A 12,261-nucleotide genomic window follows, 5' to 3' on the forward strand; every position below is an offset into this window, starting at 1 on the left:
GTGGTTTTTCTTTCTATCCTGTTATACTTTGCATTTGGTTGAGTAGGTGTGTGAGAGACATTAGCTCTGTTTCAAAAACTACTAAGCTGCCTACCTAGACAGCACTTTAAAGGTGCCCTAGAATTAAAAATTGAATTTATCTTGGCATAGTTAAATAACAAGAGTTCAGTACATGGAAATGACATACAGTGAGTCTCAAACTCCATTGTTTCCTCCTTCTTATATAAATCTAATTTGTTTAAAAGACCTCCGAAGAACAGGCGAATCTCAACATAACACCGACTGTTACGTAACAGTCGGGATAATTAATATGTATGCCCCCAATATTTGCATACGCCAGCCCATGTTCAAAGCATTACACAAGGGCAGAACGTCTGGATGTGCACAGCTGAATCATCAGACTAGGTAAGCAAGTAAGGACAATAGCGAAAAATGGAGCAATAATAACTGACATGATCCATGATAACATGATATTTTTAGTGATATTTGTAAATTGTCTATCTAAATGTTTTGTTAGCATGTTGCTAATGTACTGTTAAATGTGGTTAAAGTTACCATCGTTTCTTACTGTATTCACGGAGACAAGAGCCGTTGTTATTTTCATTATTAAACACTTGCAGTCTGTATAATTCATAAACACAACTTCATTCTTTATAAATCTCTCCAACAGTGTAGCATTAGCCGTTAGCCACGGAGCATAGCCTCAAACTCATTCAGAATCAAATGTAAACATCCAAATAAATACTTTACTCACAAAATCCGATGCATGCATGCAGTATGCATGACGAACACTTTGTAAAGATCCATTTTGAGGGTTATATTAGCTGTGTGAACTTTGTTTATGCTGTTTAAGGCAAACGCGAGCTCCGTGGGCGGGGAGCATGAGCAATTAAAGGGGCCGCAACATGAATCGGCGCATTTCTAATGATGCCCCAAAATAGGCAGTTAAAAAAATGAATTAAAAAAAATCTATGGGGTATTTTGAGCTGAAACTTCACAGACACATTCAGGGGACACCTTAGACTTATATTACATCTTGTAAAAAGGCAGCACACTAACCTCTTGTGAACTTACTATGTGCTTCTCGTGAGGATCGAGCTCTATTTGTGTGTCACATGAGTTGCTGTCTGTAGAGAACACAGTGTTGGGGTGAAACGATGCTATATTTTTAACATAACACCCCTGGTGAAAAATCCAGCATTGCTGGTCATCAGCGTAAGGTATGTTTTGCATGCTGGGACCAGCAAGGGATGCTGGTTGCTGGTTTGCTAGTCGCCAGCATGGGAAGTGGGAGTGCTGGTGGACCAGCTGACTAATTTGACTAGTTTAGCTGGTCCATCAGCACTATACCAGCTCTAACCAGTATAAACCAGCCTGGACCAACATGGAATTGATGCTGATTTATGCTGGATTTTGTCAGCAGGGAATAGCTATTGAATTGGTTCATTTGGGTGATTCATTTAAATGAACACATTTAAATGCACATTCGGCATCTATTTTTGTGTAGCAAAATATTTACATAAAAATTGTGCTGTTTGTTACTATATTTATACAAGTTTGGGGTCAGTAAGAATTTTTTAAATGTTTTTTGAAAGAAGTCTCTTCTGCTCACCAGGGCTGCATTTAATTAACAAAAAATACAGTAAAAACAGTAATATTGTGAAATATTATTACCATTTAAAATAACTTAATTAAATATAGAACAGAATAAAAAAAATAATTTTCTATTTGAATATATTTTAACAATGTATTCCTGTGATGGCAAAGCTAAAAATTTTAAACATATTTTAAAATGTAATTTATTCCTGTAATGGCAAAGCTAATATTTTTATACATTTTAAAAATGTAATTTATTTGTGTGATAGCAAAGCAGATTTTTTTAAATAAATTTTAACATGTAATTTATTCCTGTGATCAAAGCTGAATTTTCAGCATCATTACTCCAGTCTTCAGTGTCACATGATCCTTCAGAAATCATTCTAATATGCTGATTTGCTGCTCAGAAACATTTCTGATTATTATTAATGTTGAAAGCAGTTGTACTGCTTCATATTTTTCAAGATTCTTTGATGAACTAAGTTCAAAGAACAGCTTTTATTTGAAATAAATAAATATTTTGTAACAAAAAATGTATTTTCTGTCACTTTTGATCAATTTAATGCATCCATGCAGAATAAAAGTATTAATTTCTTCTTACACGGCAGTGTACTTATTTATATTAATTAGCCCATTTGCTTGTTTTGATATTTTAAGTATGACTGAATCTTTTTTGTATGAGATAACCCTGCTATTAATATATTATCAGATTATATATTTTATATCAGTTATTGGTTGTATACATTTAAAATCACCCTTAAAAAGTGTAATTAACCACATTTACTATATTTTTAAAGGGTATATTGACTGTTGAAAGCTCCTAGTAAGTCGAAGTAGACAGCAGACAGCAAGGCTGCTCACTAGGCTTTGAAACAGAATATAGAGACCGACAGACAAAAACAGCAAGCATAAAGAGAGACATTCACCCAGGTATTTTAACAGGACCGAATCGCTTTGATGCGGCAGGTATAATGAGGCTCGAAGGCGGGCTACAAAAGGACCATCTCTCAGAAATAGACTTTCTTGGTCTGGCCACTTGTTAACAAGCTTCAGCGAGGGCTTTGGCTCTTTTGTTCGTCCCCGCCGGCTTCAACACAGCCCTACACACAGGCAGCGGCTAATTGGCTGTTAGATCTATTGTTCACTTCACAATTGAGATGAACCTATCAGAGGATGTAATGAATGACGGAGCGTATTTGAGAAGCCAAATGACCCTGCTCTCAAATTAAACTCAAATGACGGAGCCTCCCTCAGAAAAGAGACATAAGAAAGGAATATGTATCCTGATGATGCCTTTGACAGTGGATTTTGCTCCTACAATCTGTATACTGTCTGTATGCTGCAATAAGATGGCAGTGAACTAGCACATGCATTATTTCAGATGAGCCGTGTTTAACTCCGCATGACTGCGAGTGATTACTCTTGTGGCGCAATCTCAATTACTTTTCTGTGTGTGTGTGTGTCGTTCTGCGTGTGCATGTGTAAGCGCTCTCTCTGCTTCTCCGGCAATTGTCGACGTGAGAGTATCCCAAGCGACGTACACGAGCGACCTATAAGACAATAATAGCCTATTCCATTTAAATTCATAATTTAAATTAATAACGCATTTGTATTCATCGACAGGCCGCCACTGTCATGTTCGAATTGAGTTTTGTCGTGGTTCACTCGAAGTCATCTCCTCTGTTAATAGCACCTCAAATACAAAACGACGTCAGGATTGATGCTGTCGATGAAAGCCTCATATAAATCTGCCTCAAAATATGTGAGATGTAGTGAAGGATCTCACAATCTCACACAGTTTACGAAGCAATACTGAAAAAAACTGTCCAAAAGTATTTTTATTTATGTTAAATGTAGGCCATCGGGTCCCAAAGTTGTTGGCAATACTTAATTTTGGCTACATGTAGTACTGTATTTTTTATATATATATATATATATATATATATATATATATATATATATATATATATATATATATATATATATATATATATATATATATATATAACATTTTAATTTAATTTTACATTTTTATGTAATGTTTTTATTTAGAAAGAAAATTAAGTCTCAAATTTTGGCAACAGGGTTGCAAATAAATCAAACCTTAATAAAATATTAATTAAAAATAATAAATAATTAGAAAATAAAAACTTACATGATAAAAATTATAAATTAATGAGATTACATTTAACATAAATTAAAGAAAACTATTTTTCATTTTTCAATATTGCTTCATAAACAGGTGTTTTATAATTTTGTAATTAATTAGAAAATAACACCTGTTTATGAGGCAATATTGAAAAATTGTTAAAAACAATTATCTTTAATATATGTAAAATATAAGTTAACTTTATTAACCCATTCGTCCATACTAATTTCTTTGGCATATTAATTAACCAGTCTAAACATTCACATTCTGTAGGTGTGATGGTCGCGCTCACCCTTGTTGCAGTTGTTCTCTCCCTCCAGTAGAGGGCTCCAGGGTGGGTCTCCCTGGCTGGCAAAGTGTCTCATGTGCAGGTAACTGATGGTGAGGCGGATGATGGAGGCCTTGTCCAGCTGGCTGGTAATTGCCCCGGGGAGGGGAAGCATCTTTGCCAACTCGAAGAACTCAAAGTTCTCTTTGCCCCGCCGAGAACGAGCTGCATTGCGCGACTTCTCCTTCCTCAAGTTCTGCAAGCTGGAGAAAAATAAGACAGGACAGAAAGGAAGAGAAGAGGAGGAGAAAGAATGACAGTGACTATACAATGATAATGTACATGGTGGTGAAGGCAAGTTAGTGTTCAACTACATTATTCATTGATGTTTAATTGCACATAACGTCAAGGGTGCAATATTGTTGCAGGCATTAACCAGAAATAAGAAACTCAGATAATATAGTGATAAATATTTATAATAATAATAATAATAATAATAATATATAAATATAGCTTCAAGCAGAAATTAGGGGGCCAAGCACAACAGAAGCAAACAAGGAAGCTAGCAGCAGACCAATCTCATATGATAGCAAATGAGACAAAGTCAACTGCATGTCAATTTTGAAGTCAATCAGACCAACGGTACTGGCACAGCCCCCCGCTTTTCTTTCTCTAACCCATACATAAAGCATGTCAAATTTGGTGAAAACATCTAATTTCGTTTAAGAGTATGAACACATAAAATATTACCCACACCTGACTTTGATTGCATTTTTTTTTGCCACATACTATCAAATTTTGACATTTGGCCATTAGAATGTAGTCAACGACCCATGTTTCCCATTTTCCAGTGGTTTCCAGTGGTCTCGATCGGACTAACATTTTGAAGATATTCACAAAAGTTGTTTAAATGCTAAATCACAACGTTGCAATAACCATGAGGTGAAACCTAGCATGTTTGATACCACTGGACTCGGCAAGGATTCAGGAATCTAAGGAGATAAATAATTAATTTACATCCAAAGGTATAAGCATGTAAATAATTTTTTTCACCACTAGGTGGAGCTGTCTCGAAACTTCTCAGACTCCTTCAGGCCATCGTGCCTATGATCCATACCAAGTTTCGTAATGATACTTTCATGCATTCGTAAAATACAGCATTTTGCGACAAAATTCAAAATGGCTGATATGGGAAAATTGGATAGCATTTGACTCGGCATGACGCCAACGAGACACTTTTATAATTTTTGACAAACCGTTCAGAAGTTATAAGCAAAAATAGCCATTTTTGTATCTCCGGACCAGTAGGTGGTGCTGTGCCGAACCGCAGCAGGTAACCTCAGGTCATGCTTGCGATGTCATGGACCAATCCATGTCATCTGAATATGATAAAGCATTGAGGAGATAGAGACTTTAATTAAAATTCGCTACTTAAAATTCGGTCACACGTTTTTCGAAAACAGTTTGAGTAATTGACTTGACTTCCATAACTTTTTGTCGGCATGGTCTGAAGATGATCTGGTTAAATTGTCAAAATCAGTGTGATTAAAGGGTTAGTTCACCCAAAAATGAAAATAATGTCATTTATTACTCACCCTCGTGCCGTTTCACACCCGTAAGACCTTCGTTAATCTTTGGAATGCAAATTGCATATTTTTGTTGAAATCCGATGGCTCCGTGAGGCCTGCATTGGGAGCAATGACATTTCCTCTCTCAAGATCCATAAAGGTACTAAAAACATATTTAAATCAGTTCATGTGAGTACAGTGGTTCAATATTAATATTACAAATCAACGAGAATATTTTTGGTGCGCCATAAAAACTAAATAACGACTTATTTAGTGATGGCCGTTTTCAAAACACTGCTTCATGAAGCTTCGGAGCATAATGAATCAGCGTGTCGAATCAGCAGTTCGGAGCATCAAAGTCACATGATTTCAGCAGTTTGGTGGTTTGACACGCGATCCGAATCATGATTCGATACGCTGATTCATTATGCTCCGAAGCTTCCTGAAGCAGTGTTTTGAAATCAGCCATCACTAAATAAGTCATTATTTTGTTTTTTTTGGTGCACCAAAAATATTCTCATTGCTTTATAATATTAATATTGAACCACTGTACTCGCATGAACTGATTTAAATATGTTTTTAGTACCTTTATGGATCTTGAGAGAGGAAATGTCATTGCTCCCAATGCAGGTCTCACGGAGCCATCGGATTTCGACAAAAATATCTTAATTTGTGTTCCGAAGATTAACGAAGGTCTTACGGTTTAACGTCATGAGGGTGAGTAATAAATGACATTGTTTTCATTTTTGGGTGAACTAACCCTTTAATGTTGGGACTGACCTCTATCAGTGTGCCAAATTTCATAACTGTCCCGCAAGCAGTTCTATGGGCTGCTTTAGACTTCCAGAGCGGAAGAACAAAAACAACAACAACATCAACGGATACAATAGGTGCCTACGCTTGCACTCGATTGTAATAAACGGGTGGAGTTTAAGTGGACTAAATGATTGGATTAATCCAGCATATATGTTACCATAGAGATGTCGTTTCACCGGAAGATCATTTTGATTACTAACATGCATTTAGAATTTTTTCATTTGATGTTGACTTTATTAAGGTTTTGTGATGTAATTTCCAGCAAGACCCTCACTGGAGACAGACTGTCACTCTGGATCTTTCCTGATTCCATCAGCTGTACTCCACACATTCTCCAGGCATCTCAGAGTGTGATGGCTAACCTATGATCAGGTTCACTGTAGCCGGTGGGATGCCTGATCTTACATCAGAAGCGTCTAGCCCAAATCCAATCGCTGCGTCTCTTTCCCAGGCTCCCTCCTGGGTGGTGAGCCCCAGTCTTGATTGAGGGATCAATGGAGGGAGGGGCTGTCGCGGAGGCAGGCCCAGGTAGCTGTCGCTCTGATTGGATATCGACTTTGCTCTCAATGGGGCCTGAGTGGAGGAATTATGTTGTCACGGCGACTCTACAATTTGTGACTGCACTGAAAGACTGAGCAGAACGCGCCTCGCTCGCTCTCTTTCTGTGTCTGTGACATTGATTCTCATTCATCCTGCAGATGCAGGGCAGTATCAGCGCGGGAGGGAGGGACGGCGCAGAAAAATGTGTGTGTGTGTGTGTGTGTGAAGAGGGGAACCCACAGAATGAAAAGGAACTGCCAAAAAGCACACACAAAAGAGTCAGTTCCTCAAATTGTAAAGGGACTAATTTATTTGTTTAGACAGGACTGTGTTGTGTTTTAAGAGACGGAGTGTGTAAATCAGCAAACTTCTTTGATTCAGCTTTTTAACAATAGTTTATGATCTTTACGTGTGTGCAAGGGAATGGCAGAGGGTTGATGAAAACTAATAAAAATTATATCCCATGTAAAATTAACATAATGGGCTGCACAATAATCTCGATAGAGATTATCAAATCAAAGGCTGGGATTTAATTAAATAACCGTATAGCCTGTTACGTTGCGTGTTTCAAAGCGAAGCGCGGCATGCAAATAAACGTGATCTGGTTTATTTATCATCTGAGAGCTTCCTGGCACAGTAAATGCAGCGAAGTCCATCTCTGCATGTGCTCCGAGTTCACTTGATTTACATATTTGCATAATTTTCACCATTTTTGTGGGCAGAGGTTTACAGCATTTCAGCAGTATTCTCTTAAAAATGAATGCTCAAGAATTGGAAAAGTTTAAAGCTTGAGTCTACAGAATATCACTATACTGTATGTGTCATGTTAAGTCAGTCCATCAGTGTTTTGGCCCTGTGAGATTTCTCAGTGTGTAAACAGCATTGTTCCAAGTAAAAAAAAGTCTCCTAGCAAGAACATCTCATCGTTGCAGTAAGACGACCCTGGAGGGTTCAATCAATACAGAGCCATTGATTCTGTTTAGTTTTATATCCTCCACAGCTGAGCGGACATTAATAATTCTACTAAAACTTAGTTAATCTCCTGCTAATGGATCCAAACCAAGGGCTTACATTGAACCGTGACAAAAGCAGAAGCTTGAAAGAGAAATTGAATTGTTAGCTGTGTGTTCAAGAAGATTCTTTATCAAGGTGTGTGTGTGTGTTTGGCCTCACCAGGGTAAGGTGGGTGGTTTGGCGAGGAGCCCCTGTAAGAAGTCCCACTCCACACTCACACACTTCCCCTCGCTGACGAACGGCATGGCCGCCATCACGCCCCCTATGGGCCGCCACCTCTAACTCAGGCTGTGATTGGCCGAGGCTATGTCAGTCCGAGACCCCCAACAGAAGAGCTGAAAGACAAAAGAACGGTCAAATGAGTATTGAAATAAACTATTATGATGTTGACTAGATTTTCTGAAGATGAATTTTTCCGTGTGAGAGTGTCATTTCGAATATGCTTCAGATGATTTTAATATCGATTAACTTACAGTTTTATTTTAAGGTGACGTGATTATATTGTATTGAGTATTATTAATTAACTATATGCACTTGCTATAGAATTAAGGTTAGGGTTTGGTTTGGGGTTAGTTACTCATAATTATGCATAATTTACTGTTATTACTACAGTAAGTACATGTAGTAACTTGTAACTATGTCAACCTTAAAATACAGTGTTACCGACATTTTAAACACAATATTGTCAGTTACTGTCTATTTTTGCTCTGTCAACAAAAACAGTTCCAAATGAAGCCCAAGCACAATTACTGGTTAACCATTGCAAATCAGTTGATGATTTATTGACTGTTGAATGAATGATTCAATGATTCACTCATAAAGACAGTCAACTTGTTTTGTTTCAGAATGAATCAGTGTTCTTGAACAAATTGATTGAATGTATGATTCAATGACACATTCATTCAGAAATGATTTATCAATTCTGAATGATTCAGTTATTTGAATAAATCTGTTGAATGATTCAATGACAAAACTTATAAAAACAGCCAACCTGTTCATTCTTTAATGAATCAGTGTTTTTGAACAAATTGATTGAATGAATGATTCAGTGATTCACTCAAAAAACAGGCTGCATCTGAAATAGCATACTCTCTTGAGTAGGTACTTATTTTGAATATGTTTTATATAGTATGAATGTAATCCAGACATACTACAATCACATGTTGTCATTATCACAAATGCTCTACCTTGACTTCATGGGAAATTAAAGAGTCCATCGTATGCGCACTTCAAAATCTCGCCAGAAGTAGTAGGTCGGGTACTTTCTGCCTACTCTTTTATAAGAATTGTTTTTGCCTAATATATAGTAGGGATGTAGGCAACTTTGTGAATGTTCTGAATGAAAATTTGGTCAGATTTTTCCATGTGATATGTCTATTCAGACCAGGAGTGTCCAAACTCGGTCCTGGAGGGCCACTGTCCTGCAGAGTTTAGCTCCAACTTGCTTCAACACACCTGCCTGCAAGTTTCTAGTATGCCTTATTAGACCTAGATTAGCTGGTTCAGATGGGCTGAATGAAAGTGCAAATTCACTCTCTGGCAGTAGGTGGAGCTTAATGAAAATCCTATCGGTATTTCTCGGTTACTCCAGTAAAGAGAGCTGGGAGATAATATAGTTTACATTTTACCACAATACAAGCAGTTGAGATGTGCTATATAGAATATATATTGCCCTAAATTAGTATACTGTATATAATGCGGATAAAGCTGTACTATATATCCAACTTTTAATATATTGCCGGGTGATATTATAGGTCACATTTTTATAACAATCAAGCAGTTGAGATTTGCTATATAGTAAAATCGCTTAACGTCAGTGTACTGTACTCTAAATATCCGGGTAAGGTTGGATAAACAATGCTATTAATGTTCAAAATTACAGTGGAACAACAACTTTCTCTCTTTAAATCCAATTGGGCTTGTGGCTGCACAGCAAAACCCAAACAACACACACACAGACTCCAATTCCATGAGCTTCCAGGGCTGTTTGGCCGCAGTGCTCATCCTGGCCCCATCTCTATGACATTTAAAGGGCCAGCTTGCCCTCCAGCAGCATGATGCCATACCCACAGGCGTGAGATGCCCGCTGGCCAGCTCTGAGTAAATCACAACACAGTCATACTGGCTACATGCCACAGCCCTACACTACCCCTCTGACCTGACCTGGCGTGGTACACACACTCACACAACTAGCACAACATCAGCAGATTCATCATATGGGTCGAAGCCACCTCTGACATGACATGAACTTGTATAAAGCCCCGTTAATTTCAGGTGAGCCCAAGACAGGCATTAGCAACATCATCGTGGCTCACAACAGCTTAGTCATGAGCTGGCGAGACTGTATGAGATGTGCTTTAATGCGCTTGTTATTAGGCGTAATACATCACTCTGACTATGTTCTGTTGCCCATGGGAAAGAAAAATCACGAGATCTCTTCAATGTATCAACTGTTTCTCAGCAATGAGATATAATGGAGAGCAAATGGAGACTTTGTTTCCTACTTCACAAATCAATATGACTCCTCTACACTAAAATTAGATGTACACTGTAAAAATGATTTTGTTTTAACAACACACTATTTCAGTCTTTCTACTTCAAAATTTCAAGTTTGATTCAATGTGTTACTTGCTGTTTTTCTGTAATTATTTGCGAAATTCACAAGCAATTTTGGAAAACTGTGTCAGAATAAATCCTACAGCGAAAAAAATTGGTGTACAGACAATTTTCAATCAGAAATTGCTAGTAAATTTGATAATTACAAAGAAAGGATAAGTAACACATCGAATTAAACATAAAATTTTCAAGTAAAAAGACTAAAATGGTATTTTCTTGTAAAATGTTCTCCAATATTGTTTTGTTTTAATGTTCCAAAAATGTGTTCAGATTAGCAAAATACCAAACTCAAACATCTCTCAACAAACTGACTCGAGCACGATCCACATTCATGTATAGTACTTAAGGAAAATTTTTGAGACAATATTGATACCAAAATGAAGCATGTAAACTCAAAATGGTTGATAAATTGTATGGGATACATCATTTGCAGAAAATTTGGCACATATAAGATATCAGAAGCACACATGGACAAACAAAATGCATGAAAGAGTGCAATTAGCAACTGTACCACACACACATAGGGATTGCTAGTCTTTAGCCTATCATGCCTCATCTAATCGCGTGCGGGATCTCGCTCGGCATCCTCACTATCTCAGCAGACATAATGGAGGTCCTGTCCACTGTAATTGTTCAATTAACTCCGTAACCTTGATGCAAGGTGTGCTAGCATTCATGCCCTTTGCAAACGGACAATGGCATCAGAGAAGGTCACGTTCTGCTCTGAAAGTCAACTATAAAGTAAAGAACATCACATCTACCCGACTGAGAACAAGAGACCTTGTCCTCCACTGAAGGACTGGACGTTTACAGGAAATTAATATTTGGCAGAGTTAGAGCTGCTTTATGTATTTGTGAAAATACTTCAATAAAGCTGTCGTACAATAAAGCTGACTGTGATTTGGCAAAGTAGGATATGTTACTGGATAAGAAAAATGTTGCAGGTCCTGAAATTAATTAATACATTTCTTCTTTTTTGATCTTTTCCAACTTTTTAGTCATTAAATATTTGCTTGGTTGTGTCTAAAACTCACTAGAATTTGTATAGATCGTTGACACATTGTCATTGCGCCTTGAAAGCTGGTCTAAAACAGTTTCCTATTGCGCAAACAGTATAGTTTTAACAATGCTAACAATGCCAAGGTCATGAGTTTGATTCTCAGGGAATGCATGAACTGCACATGCAGTATACAAAGAATTCAACATATGTTGTTCCAAACCTGTATGACTTACAAAAGAAGATATTTTGAAAATTTGGATTGGGATTTGGATTTGTTTTGGACCACAGCTACTTTCAGACAGAAGAAAGAAAGGAATTCAGATTTAGAACAGTTATTTTAACACTATTGATATACTTCATTTATTATAGTATTTATATTTTTAATTAGCTTTTATTTTATATTTTCTGTTTTAGTAACTTTGTTATGTGCTTTTTTCTATTTTTAGCTTCTAAAAATTTCTATTTAACTTTATTTTTGATTCAGTTTTAGTACTTCAGCTTATTTCAGTTTGAGAATTTCTTTATTCCGAATAGAATAACAGATTATTCAGCCAACATTTCTCACTTTTAAGTTGAAGTTTTTCATATAACATTAATATTTTGTTTTATTTTATTTCAACTTTATTTCAATTGCTGATTTTTTTTTAAAATTCAGTAAACGGTAATGTTTTGGAACGGCATGAGGGTGAGTAAA

At 36.8% G+C, this 12,261-nt stretch overlaps 1 protein-coding gene across 5 annotated transcripts in view; it reads right to left on the minus strand.

The window, feature by feature from the left end:
* Positions 1–12,261, minus strand: part of npas1 (neuronal PAS domain protein 1) — an 86,088-nt gene that overhangs the window by 32,259 nt on the left and 41,568 nt on the right. For all 5 annotated transcript variants that reach the window (XM_048161301.1, XM_048161299.1, XM_048161300.1 and 2 more), the window contains 2 exons: positions 8,111–8,286; positions 4,038–4,276 (listed from right to left, as the gene is read on the minus strand). In XM_048161301.1, coding sequence (XP_048017258.1) covers positions 4,038–4,276; positions 8,111–8,205 — 334 coding nt within the window. In that variant the 5' untranslated portion in view covers positions 8,206–8,286. The remainder of the gene's footprint in view (positions 1–4,037; positions 4,277–8,110; positions 8,287–12,261) is intronic.

Source organism: Megalobrama amblycephala, linkage group LG16 (assembly GCF_018812025.1).
Source record: "Megalobrama amblycephala isolate DHTTF-2021 linkage group LG16, ASM1881202v1, whole genome shotgun sequence".
In the NCBI taxonomy this organism is placed as follows: Eukaryota; Metazoa; Chordata; class Actinopteri; order Cypriniformes; family Xenocyprididae; genus Megalobrama; species Megalobrama amblycephala.